At 34.2% G+C, this 12,775-nt stretch overlaps 2 protein-coding genes across 2 annotated transcripts; one reads left to right on the forward strand and one right to left on the reverse strand.

The window, feature by feature from the left end:
- Window positions 1–9,028: 9,028 nt before the first annotated feature.
- Window positions 9,029–10,176, reverse strand: LOC105223325 (dephospho-CoA kinase). Its single transcript, XM_011201029.4, has 3 exons — window positions 9,952–10,176; window positions 9,574–9,865; window positions 9,029–9,511 (listed from the first exon to the last, which is right to left on the reverse strand). The coding sequence occupies exons 1-3, from the start codon at window positions 10,061–10,063 to the stop codon at window positions 9,223–9,225; spliced, it is 693 nt and encodes a 230-aa protein (XP_011199331.2). The 5' UTR covers window positions 10,064–10,176; the 3' UTR covers window positions 9,029–9,222.
- A 299-nt stretch (window positions 10,177–10,475) lies between these two features.
- On the forward strand, window positions 10,476–12,736 carry LOC105223324 (THO complex subunit 4). Its single transcript, XM_011201028.3, has 4 exons — window positions 10,476–10,850; window positions 11,675–11,876; window positions 11,941–12,159; window positions 12,216–12,736. The coding sequence occupies exons 1-4, from the start codon at window positions 10,635–10,637 to the stop codon at window positions 12,356–12,358; spliced, it is 780 nt and encodes a 259-aa protein (XP_011199330.1). The 5' UTR covers window positions 10,476–10,634; the 3' UTR covers window positions 12,359–12,736.
- Window positions 12,737–12,775: the final 39 nt, after the last annotated feature.

The raw sequence follows: 12,775 nt of genomic DNA on the forward strand, positions 1-12,775 counted from the left end.
TCATTAATTTGCTAACATTAACTTGAGTTTAGATTAATTTTTCTACACACGTTTAAAAAATTAGAACCTTTTTTAATACTATAGAATAAGAATTTCGGCATTTGCGGTCAGCAAACATTGGAAATTATTCTGGAAACAAGGGATTTAAATAAGTATATACATAATACATTAGGGTGTGTCATTCTACATACATACATATATACGTACTTATATTTAATTTTATGCTTAAGAGTTTTCGTTGCACATAATACACTCTTTTTGCATTTAAGCTTATGAATATATTTCGTTGATTTACTCGTATCACTTTTGGTTTTTTCGACTCTTCCTTCGGAGTGTGCAATTACTTTTGGTCATCTCCCATGAAAAATTTCCAAAAAAACCAAGTAAAGAAAATAATTTCGCTGAGAAAGGAAACAATAAATATAACTTATTTAAATTGTTTACGTAGGTTACCTTCCATATTTCGAAATTTGGGAACCCTAGTGTTTCAATCCAGTAACTCAGAACTTTAGGGTAAAGTTTGACATTTCTGATGGTATGCATACTCAGAACATTTTGTACGCTATTTGTGTTGCTTACAGTAACTTGAAATATGCCTCTAGGTTAAAAAAAATGAAATTAAACCGCAAACATTTTCGAACGATTATTTTTTGACGTGGATTAACTCAGCAACAGTGCAACGATGAACTTAAATCCGTTTTCGGCGACGAGGCTCCATCAAGGGCCAATGTTTATCGATGCTATGATAAATACAATCGAGATCGTTGGCCTCCTGGTTTGTAAAAATGTTATGCTGAGTTAAAAAAAAAAAATAAATAAATTAAAATTAAAAGAACAAAAACAGCGAAAAAGAAAATTATAAAAAATGTTTGCGTGTTTTATTATTTTTTGCGGCTTAAAACGTATTTTCTTATCTACTTTCTTAAGAGCAAGTACCAACAAATAACTGAGTGAACTAAGTGAAAAATATAAACACAAACGACTAACCAAGACAAACCCGACTTGAAGGCTAAATTATTTTACAGTGAAACTTTTCGCTATTAGAATATTTTTACATTGTACAGTTACAAACAAATTTTCAGAAATATATTATGCGATGCTAACTTACAAACTTCAATTACGTGAATCCAGATTTTAAGCTTCTTTTTTCACCCATATACAGGGGAGAACCGATTAGTACTTAGCCTCTAAAAGAAAAACGAACATTTTGGAAAAATTAAGATTCTTTTTAACATACATAGTCTTGCCTTAAATCTTTGGAATTTATAAACGATGATCCAACTTCGTTAGCCCTTCAGAACAGTTTGCACATTAATTTGACAAATTTTGTTGTAGCAACGGTGAAGATGTAAGTCAGTTCGTTGGATCTCTGTGTTCCTTTACAGGTAATCAAGGATTCATACCTTTTGAATTGCAGAAAACAATGGCCTTCTCTCTTCCGCCCTATAAGACAGTTTTCGTCTTGATCTGAACAGGTTCGCCATTTGTAGTTCACTATTCGATTTGGACAATTCATTGGTCTTTGCTGTATATCATCTACTGATTTAACTATTTTGAAGCGCGTTAAAGTTGATAGCATTGAAGCGCTCTTTAATTTCACTGCTCGATTTGACTTCCCGAAACAAGAATTGTACACGTCTAAAGGAATGTACTAATAAGATAGCAAAAATTTCGAATAAAATATATTTATATGAAAGATGTGTGTTTTTAGTCACAATTTAGTTATGATGATGTTTCCTTGTCGTTTCCTAACCTACTGACCCAAATTGTGGCTGCACTTTTCTCCTCTTCTTCTTCTTTACTGACGTAGACACAGCTTAAGCGGTTATAGCCGAGTTAACTACAAGCGATGCGAGGTGCTTCTGCACCAGGTCTTTCCAACGGAGTGGAGGACTTTTTCTTCCTCTGGAGTGTTTTCGTCTATTTGGACGACTTTACTTAGCCAGCTTAGCCGCTGTATTTAATTCGCTGAACTATGTCAATGGCGTCGTATATCTCATACAGCTCATAGTTCTATCGAATGCGGTATTCGTCGTAGCCAACGCGCAAAGGATCATAAATCTTCCGCAGAACCTTTCTCTAGAAAACTCGTAACGTCGCTTTATCAGATGTGGGCATCGTCCATGCCTCTGCACCATATAACAGGATGGGAATTGCTGACTTATAGAGATTGATTTTTGTTCGTCGAGAGAGGACTTCTCAATTGCCTACTCAGTCCGCAGTATTACCTGTTGGCAAGAGTTATTCTGCGTTGGATTTCGAGACTGGCATTATTGTTGGTGTTGACACTGGTTCCAAGATAGACGAAATTATGACTGTCAACAATTCCACTTCCTCGTTCACTACCAGATCCATTTGCTTGGCTTCCTTATCCATTCTGGAGAAAACAGAACTAACGGCGCGGTTGTTGAGGCCAATGATATCGATGTCATCGGCGTACGCCAGCAGTTGTACAGCTCGAATCCAAGAGCAGATTGGAAACCTTTGTTTGTCAAACGGCTGGGAGAGGTCCTTCCCGGTCCTGACGGAGCTTTTGGTATTGCTCAATGTCATTCTACATAGGCGTATTAGTTTTGTACGGAATAAAGGCAGCTTCTTTTCATGCTGTCAGAAGCAGCTTTAAAATCGACGAATAGGCAGTGCGTGTGTCGATCCTCTTTTCTCGGGTCTTTTCCAAGATTTGGCACATGGGGAATATGTGGCCAGTTGTAGATTTTCTAGGCCACATTGATAAAGTCCAATAAGTTTGTTGCCAGAGGGTTTTAATCTTTCACACAATAAGTTCGATGGAATCTTAGTGACGATGTTGAGGAGACTTATTCCACGGTAGTTGGCGCAAATTGTGGGGTCTCCCTTTTTGTGGATTAGGCAGAACACATTTAAATTCCAATCATTGGGCATGCTTTCGTCCGACTATATTATGCAAAGAAGCTGATGCATGCTCCTTATCAGTTCTTCGTCGCCGTGTTTGAATAGCTCGGCTGGCAATCCATCGGCCCCCGCCGCTTTGTTGTTCTTCGGGCAGGTAATTGCTATTCGAACTTCTTCATTATCGGGCAATGGAAAGTCTGCTTCATCGTCATCGACTGGGGAATCGCGTTCGCCTTCTGCTGGCGTTTTACCTTCACTGCCACTCAGCAGGTTGTTCCCTCCATAAATTTAGTGTGCTCTGGGCATCAGTCACTAGATCACCCCTGGGGACTCTACAAGAGTATGATCCAGTCTTAAAACATTCTGTTAGTCGCCGCATCCTATTGTAGAATTTTCGAGCATCACCCCTGCCGGACAGCTTGTCGAGCTCATGCATTTCGGCTCCCATCGCATCCCAATCCGCTAAAAAAACGACCCAGATAGCGCTACCAAAATACAAAAGATGTGATAAGCACATTGAGATGCTTTAAATAGATTCCTGATCCAGATATAGACCTTAATGTCGCCTTCACTCAGTCTAAACGCACATCTGTGAGCCTAAGGTAGGCTTTCGAACGCATCTTTCATGTCCTTCTGAAGACGTATCTGGAAAGCCCTTTTCCTTTATATAATCACATGAATTGGAATCAGATACGAGAGTTCTTGATAAATATTATCGCACCAGATATTTATTGTGCATCATATGAATTTATTTAAGTGATCACTCTCTTCAGTACCTGCAGACAGGTGATGTTAGAATTGATTTGTAACACCTTGAATTGTATTATATGAAACGCACAATAGATACTCCCTTATATACATACTACATACTTGTATATGTAATGTATGTACTTTTGAATGTGTTACTGCATTAGAGGTGCCAATTACACAGTTACAGTTTTATACATGTTGCCTCAGGTGAAAGACTTATTGTTAGAAATTCGTTGGAACTTAGTGTCAGGCAGATTGTAAATAAAATACTGAAGATTCTTATGTGGACAAAGAAAACAATACTTGTTCATTGTACAAGCTACAACAACACACTTGTATTTGTAGGTAGAAACAAGTATGTATGTAATGCCAATAGTGATGTAGAAGACAAACTATTTAGTTGTTGACAGGAGTTATTTCATTTTGATTATGATCATAGTCACAGGCCCGACTATGACGGCTATACATCTACTGTTCGAATTATGATTACATTAAATCTATCAGAACCTCGTTGTTTTTAAACGCCTTCGAGTGATCTGTCATACTTTTTCATTTTTTGTGCTGTCGAAGGTGGCATAAACTCAACAAATATTAGTTGGATATCAGGGTTTAGGTTAAAAAATGTTTAACTTCGACAATTCTTCTGGTGGTAAAGAAAATGGAAACCATCTTTCTTTTTTGACAATTTAAAGAATATTGACAATTTGTTACAAAATGATACTTACTAAGCCAATCTTCGAACTCACCTTTTCAAGAACGCGACGATGATTATAGGAACTCCTGCTATCTGGAACAATATGAAAAACGGGATCTAAATCTACATAAAACTTTCGAGTAAAGTATATATTATTGAAGGAGTCATCACAGCGCACCTATGTACTCTTAAGGTATCACCTTCAGAAAATTGGTAAAGTAGATTCGGCGGGAATGCAGAACATGCGCGAAAGATGATGAGAAATCGAAAAATTTACTTTGAGACACTAGGACTTTATATATGCAAATGCCAAGCCTTCAGCCGAATGAGACGGTATGCATATATTTTACAGCTGGCAATGCTTCAACCCAAGACACATTGGGTGGATGTGATGGAAAATATCAGGTTTTTTACCAAATTCACTGAATTGCTAGATAAGGGTTAATTTTTCTACCACCCAGGAGCACAATGGGCCTAATGATAGACAAAATGCCGCCGCCAGCGGTCTGGCGTGCCTGTGCCTTTCTTTACAACCACCCAATGAATATTTCGTAATTTTCGTAAAATTTTGGACTGGTAAAGAGAATTTAAATTGTTTTTTTTTTTACTATTCTACCTATCCCTTAATTATAAATGTTCAATAATTGCGTTAAGTTTTTTTATTTACATTCCATTCATTGTTTGTAAAAAAAAAATTATATTAAAAACATATAAATAATTTGTCTTTAATTATTACACTTTAATATTTATTTCTTATATTATGTCTATTATTTTTCTCCAGACAATGTTAATTCTCATATATATTATGTAAACGAAACAATAAACTTGTGTTATACACAGGAATTCCCCTCGACAAACTCGAGTCATGTCTTTGCTATCAATAAATCATGCTAGAAAAAAAAACAGTACACAAATATTATTGTACTCGGAATGTTGAAGACTTGCTTAAAAAAAGAAAGCATCATTTTTCTTTCGAGAACACTCATATGTATTTGTACGGCATACAACATATATATATATGTATAAAGGGTGATCCATGTCGATTTTCCCTACATTTTTAAAGAATAAACACAGAAACTTCAAATTTAATGGTAAATATTTAGGATCTTTCGAAAGAACGTTCTTTTGCATTTATTTTTTGAAGATTATCTCTTTTAAATGTTGGCCGCGGCTACGTCTTAGATAGTCCATCCGTTGAGTTTAATTTTCGATTACCCGTTCGAGCATTTCGACTGGTAATTGGTGAATGAAGCACGTGATATTTTGCTCCAAGGTCTGAATCGAAGCGGGATTGTCCGCATAGATTTTAGACTTTATATATTTCCACAGTAAAAAGTCTAACAGTGTGATATCACATGATCTTAGTGGCCAATCAACCGGCCCAAAACCTGAAATTATCTGCTCACCGAAGTGTTCTGTCAATAAATCCACTAACGATGATTTCACCGGTTCACATGACAACTTGATACAATTCACGCGTGATCTGTCAAAAAAAGTCGATTGATAAATTACGTCTACTTGGATCACCCGTTATATATGAACAAAGCTAAAACAATAGCCATTTTCTTGACTTCGCAGAAAAGCTCATTTTCATTGCTCTGATAAATTAGTACCTACGTCTCCGTACTCACATGTGTTATAATTTAACTTTTATTTTTGTTTTATTGTTTAACAAGCGCAAATACGTTGTTTACACAATACTCTGAGTCATACTACATTTTTTATGTATGTATGTATATGAATATATGTTGATATGTATAGCATATTAATGGTGTTTTCATTATGCAACACAAAATAAAATACATACATAAGTATATACATACATATGTATAGTATATTGTGTATAATGCCGATAGAACTGGTGAAAGAATAATTTTTTAGGTTATCGTTACAGATTGACACTTTTTAAAACTGTTCTAAGGATATTTAATTACTAACCATATTTATATTTTTTGCTTTTAATTTCGTTTCTTAATTTTGAAATATGAAAGAAGTGTGAAGCTCTGTTTTTTTTTTTAATTCTTTTTTATATTATCTAAATATTTTGTTAAAATTGGCATGAATCACAAGTTCTTAACATTATTTTACGAACTGTTGCTGTTTTTTATATTTAAACAAATTTTTATGGGAGTACACGTATCACTGAAATGGACGGTATGCAAAAAAATGTCGATAGTATTAAAGTCCAAGGTTAACCGAATTTTTATCCCCAAGGTACTAAGTGATATTAACTCGCTTGATGAAAAGTTCACATCCACTTTCTAACAGCGCTTCTTATTTTATTTTTCCGTTCGTCTACAACTGACAGAAACTATCGTGAACCGTGAAATGTTTTTTGCCGCACCTAATTATTTATAGAAATAATTTAAATTTAAATCCCTTCCCTTTATAAGTGATTGTAAATAACTCAATATATTTCAATTTTATATTGATCCCCATCCATAATTTTCATATATGCTTGTACATACATACAAGTATGTACTACATATAGGATCACACCCACATACATATATGTAATTGTTATATAACTGGCAATAACCTATAAATATATGTATATTATACTCGTATAAGTACACATTTATACATTAAAATAAAGCTATGAGTGCGGTTCAATAAATATTTACCCTATCTACCCTTGGGCACCACCATCGTAATTCGAGGAAATTTCGGAAAGAGTCGAATTTACTAGGTGTGACCTACATATGTACATCAACTACATATGTCAGGTTTATGTAACCGGAACGGACCCGAATTTTTATCCGGTCAAGGACTCAGCAGAATTCTGTGGCTATAACAACAAGAACAATACATACATATATCCTCCTTTTCCCAAAATTTAATATTTATTTTTGTAGAATTTATAGGAATATTCAGAAAAAATTTGTTTCATGTTTTTTGAACAGGGCATGTGCATTATATGCGTAATCGTTTGTGCTTGGTTGTGTAAAGAAAAATCGCGAGCATCTATTATACATAGTACATACATTTATATAAACTTTATTTATTGAATCTATAATAACTACTCTTCATAGCTTCAAGTTTTCCTTAGAAGAACTTGATTTTAATCGTTCAATTTGTGCGACAGCTATACCTCATCGTGGTCCGATCTGAAAAATTTCTTTAAAGATTGTGTCATTCTCTTATAGAATTTTGTGAAGACTTGATAAAAAAATATACATAAATATGTATATTTGACCTAACGTGTTCACTTATGCGAAGCCACATATACATACATACATACCTATGTACTATGTTACCGCAAACTAACCTTGTATATACAATATAGTACAGCTACTTACATGTACACAACGTATTTATTATAATATTTATTAATATAATTCGAGTTTCTAGAAAAAATGTCAATGTTCAGCAAAACAAAAGTTGTTGATAGCAGCAAAATATTTTTGTATGCATATGTATGTATATGCTGTTATCAACTTTTAATTTAATTTTTATATAAATATGCAAACTTAGTCGTACCAATTTGTCTGTAGTAAGTACGTACAATGGTACTTATATATGTATGTAGGTAAGTGTTTGAAGCGGGCATATAAAATGAAAAAATGTGTGTCTTTGGTTCTATGGATTCGCATGTGATATTATTTTGACTAATAGGTTGTCTAGACATATCTTCAATTTGTTCAAAAACAACCTAGAAATTCAACAATTTATATTATTAAATAATATAAAACTAAATATATGTAATTACAAGACACGAAACATATTTAAATTTCTAAATAAAAATTTGCACGTTTTGGGAATACTTAAAGAAAAAAACGCGATTTTTTTCGAAAATTTATATAGACTGTCGTATGTATGTGTCGTAAATTATGTATCGAAATAGTGTTCAAATTTCAAAATAAGCAAACTAGTTTAGAAGTTATGAGAGCATTGAAATATTGAGTTCTGGAGAAAACGCGTTAAACTTTTGTAATCTGATTTAAACATTCATAAAGCAGGTATAAAAATAGTCAGAACTTTATCAGTTTTGATGGAATCAATTTAAAATTTATACATAAGATTCTTAATATTATGTATTCACTTAAGGCAAAAAATTATTCGAACACAATTGAAAACCCCGGTAACTCCACATATAGTAGTAGTTCTACGCTCTTGATTGACATAAAACTGTCTAAGGATCATACTGTGGGTATTTATTACTCCAATAGTTTATACTATTTTTTGATAACATGATTCATTAACAACTTTTTGAACAAATAGTTTTGCGAAACACTGTGTCGGTAAATACGAATTTTCGGAGGATTACTTTTGAAGTCTTTGCCACCCACATTAATATTATAAGGAACAATAAAAAATATATTTTATACTTGCGCTTGTGTACATACATACGCAATATGTATGCTTGTGTACATTATTTATTATGCAAATTGTGTGTAATGACTACATAAATGTATCTGGTATTTAATTTTTGGTGAAATGATAACTTGAGTACAAACTCTAAAAAAAGAAATGAGAGTATAACTTAATATTTTTTTAAACTAAGAGAATATTATGACACTAGTAAACTGAATATATTAAAACTAAGGTTTTTTATATCAATTTTAGTTTGCGATTGCGGAGACGATATTCAAACCACTTTTCGTGAACTCAAAATTAACACAAACTAATGACAAATCGAAATTTTATACATATACTGTTACGTATCAAATAGCTTGATTTTTATTGTAATAACGGAATATAATATACTAACGATGTTAAAGCGGAATTCTTTATTAAAATTTTATATCATTTGCAAGACTATTAATTAATAGTCTCAATAAATAATTTTAGTTGTATTTGTCGCTACCAAGCTTAATTAATAGCGATAGGTCAGCAAGTTTTTAAGCGTATACATATATAGTTATTACTTATGCTTTTTTTGGAATGTACTTTATTTAGGAACAAGCCTAAAAAAAATTAAAAATTCTATTCAAATAATATATCACTAAACCGAGTCCCAACACTATACCAAAAAGTGTCACACGATTACGCCAATGATGCTTCGAGTCATTCATTAGCTGCACTATACGCAAAGCTGCTTCCCGGGTTGCTTCAATACTACCCGAATTATCAATTACGAAATGGGACTGTTCACATTTCTTCTCTAATGGCATTTGCGAGTCAATACGCTTTTTAGCATCTTCAATTGAATATTCGTTCCTTTGCATAAGTCGGCTTAATTGAATCTCAGGCTCACTGAAAATATTAAATCATACTTAGTGAATATATGTACATATTGGATTTTGCTTTGTATTTACCATGACACGGTAACAATTTTATAAATGAATTCCATAAGTATGCCTGTTTCGAAAAGCAAGGGTAAATCGAGTACAATCCACGAGCGACCACTCATGAAATGTTTGAAAACTTGTAGGAATATGGTTCGATGAATTACCGGATGTGTAATTTGATTCAGTTTTCCGCGTAACTCTTTGTTATTAAAAATTGCCTTGCCCAAAGCTTCACGATTGATTTGTTTAGTTGGTAGAATAATCTCATCTCCGAATACTTGTCGTATCTTATGCCAACATGTTGTCCCAGGTTGAACGACTGTAAATTAAGTTGAAAAAATCGTTCATTAAAATTAATTAATGTTAATTGTTACTAATACTTAAAAACTTTTTTTAAGTTCTCACTTTCACGGGCTATTCTGTCAGCATCAACCACTGGTATACCATTATCTAGGAACACTTGGCTTACGGTACTTTTGCCAGTAGCTATTCCTCCAGTTATAGCTACTATAAACATTATCACTTTATTTAATATGCTCAATTGATTCACTCGTAGTTTATAGAGTTTCTAAATACGTCTGGCTGTTATAACACAGCTGACATTAGTATATAAGTATAACAGAGTATAACAGTTTTTGCAATTTCACTGTGCGTCTATTGCCAACCATTCTTAAAATATACTTCCATAGCTTAAAATGAACTTAAAAATTCCTTTTTACAAATATAATCTTTTGAAAGTGCTGATTATTTTATAGAACAAATGTTAAATATTATTTTAGTTTGAATGTTAACTAATACAACATTTAAACTTGGTTACTTGAAAAGTTTAAGTTTAAGCATACAAATACCACTCTGTTAGTAACACCAAATCATCCCTGCCGGTGAGCTTGGTAACACCGCATTCGCCGTCGCCATTTTATTTTCTGTTCGCCCGTAAATTCTTTGTGAGGTTCAGAAGTTCAGAACGGTGATTTGTGCGCGAAACATTAAATAATTTCATCACTTTTGATAACTTAATTTATAAATAGAACTTAAGTAATTTTGTAGTGCTTCTTATTCTTAAAATACACATAATCTTAAACGACAAAATGGTTGATAAAATTGATATGAGTTTGGACGAAATAATAAAAAGTCAAAAGCCAAAAGCTGGTGGCGTACGTGGTGCCAGTGGAGCACGTCGTGGCGGCGGAAGACCAAATCGCGGCGGCGGCGGTAATACTGACGGACGTCGTAGGCCCGCAGGTGGAGCTACGTTAAAAGGACGTGGTCGAGGAGGTGGAATACAAAAGGCGAAATTCGCAAGGGTAAAGAATATGAATTAAATGGATAACGATACGTGGGATTTCATAATTTGGGAATAAAATTAGCGTTCGGCAGCAAAAACCATTTGTGGAGTCATGTGCTTTCTTTGCTGAATTTATTTTTGTTTGGTCATTTGTATCCTAAAAATAATGTGGCCGACAGAATGACTAAATTACAGCATATATTTGCGATCGCAATTTTTCTTTTTCGCGATATACATTAAAAGAAGACGAGTGCATAAAATGGCTACACAACGGGACTTGCTGAAAGCTACTGACTTTGGATGAAGGAGTATAAAATAAAAATCGAAAAGAGGGATGAATAGATACGAGGAAGTTTTATGGCTGTCGTGAGCACTAGCTACGACAGGAGTTTGACTTTTACTTCAAAGAACATTGCGTCTATTAACATGTCCTGTATTGTTATTTTATATGTACCTCTTAAACCAGTTAAATTGAACGATAAATGTTTACTTGTACTGCTTAGCAGTGGTTATGTTTAATTTTATTTGAATAACTTATTAACTTTGATTTGATTTGACCGATCGACTGATGCGTCAGCGATTCTCAATTCGTTCGTTAGTTACGCGCGTTCTTACGTTGGCGCGTAAAACGCACCGTGTACTGCTGACCGTCACAGTCACCGTAAGCGGTCGGCGTTTGTGACCAGTGGTCCCAAACAACTAAAAACGCATTTGCGAGTACAGTTGTAAAACTGCAGCAACGCTGTCGGAGATCGTAATCGAACCATAGATTAGATCGCAAACTCCAGAACAACTGATCAAAAAAAGCAATCCATCACAACCTACTACTCCTACTTCCTCTAGGGCGATGTAAACAGCGCTTGGAAACATGACATGTACGACGGGCCAAAACGCGGTATTTTAAAAGGATCAACTGAAGTAGCGAAACTACTCGTCTCGAACTTGGATTATGGTGTATCGGACTCGGATATTCAGGAGTTATTTGCTGAATTCGGCCCGCTGAAGAAGGCAGCCGTACATTATGATCGCTCTGGACGGTCTTTAGGTAAAATTAAACGAATGTTTTAAGTTTTGTACATTATAATTAACTTTCGAAACTATACTCATAGGTACCGCTGATGTTGTATTTGAACGCCGCTCAGACGCATTAAAGGCAATTAAACAATATAATGGTGTACCTTTGGATGGCCGACCAATGAATATTCAATTGACCACATCGGACGTTTCTGCTCTGACAAGAGTTGGTCGTGTCGGAGGAGGCGCTGCTGGTACGGGCGGTAGTCCGGTTAAGCGTAGAACTGGAGCAGCCCCACCTGCCAGACGTGGAGGTATTAATTTGAGAAGTTAAAATTCTTAAACAGCCCTAACCAAAATTTAATAATAGGTAACAACGCAGCACGACGCGGTCCCCCAAATCGTAAAGGCGCAGTTGGTGGAAAACGTGGAGGCCGCACCAAAGGGCCTGAAAAGACAGCAGCTGAATTAGATGCCGAGTTGGATGCATATGTTAATGATATGAAAATTTAGATATAGTATAAGAGATTATTAGCTAAGACTCGACTTTAACTTACATATTGACTTTGACTTTAAAATATTTGAAATAAATGTTACATGAATTAAAGAAAAATATCTTTAAAACCAAGAAGTACAAGAACTCAGAGCAGTACATACTTTCAACATTTTATACGATGTCACTGCAGATTGTATGTTTTTGTTTATGTATCATCAATGTATTAGCTGACTTAATTATTATGCATTCTTTTTTAATCATAAAACTGAATCCATAACTATTTCAAAGTAAACATTAACAAATGGTTGTTAAATTTTTATATATAATTCGCATTTTCCTAAAAGTCAATACCTTTACAAAACTGTAAATAAAAGAATGCACTTTCAAAGTAAAAAGGTCTTTAATGGTTAGTTTATTTACTTGGGCAAGAAAAT

The sequence above is a fragment of the Bactrocera dorsalis genome, chromosome 2 (genome assembly GCF_023373825.1).
Source record: "Bactrocera dorsalis isolate Fly_Bdor chromosome 2, ASM2337382v1, whole genome shotgun sequence".
NCBI classification, from domain to species: domain Eukaryota; kingdom Metazoa; phylum Arthropoda; class Insecta; order Diptera; family Tephritidae; genus Bactrocera; species Bactrocera dorsalis.

What these genes read in the sequence shown, in the direction of transcription:
- LOC105223325 (XM_011201029.4), bottom strand. Translation starts at nt 10,063, where the DNA reads ATGTTTATAGTAGCTATAACTGGAGGAATAGCTACTGGCAAAAGTACC. An exon ending in TGACAGAATAGCCCGTGAAA is followed by an intron (nt 9,866 to 9,951) that starts GTGAGAACTTAA and finishes CTTAATTTACAG; the next exon opens with TCGTTCAACCTGGGACAACA. An exon ending in AAAATTGTTACCGTGTCATG is followed by an intron (nt 9,512 to 9,573) that starts GTAAATACAAAG and finishes TAATATTTTCAG; the next exon opens with TGAGCCTGAGATTCAATTAA.
- LOC105223324 (XM_011201028.3), top strand. Translation starts at nt 10,635, where the DNA reads ATGGTTGATAAAATTGATATGAGTTTGGACGAAATAATAAAAAGTCAA. An exon ending in AAAAGGCGAAATTCGCAAGG is followed by an intron (nt 10,851 to 11,674) that starts GTAAAGAATATG and finishes TACTTCCTCTAG; the next exon opens with GGCGATGTAAACAGCGCTTG. An exon ending in TCGCTCTGGACGGTCTTTAG is followed by an intron (nt 11,877 to 11,940) that starts GTAAAATTAAAC and finishes CTATACTCATAG; the next exon opens with GTACCGCTGATGTTGTATTT.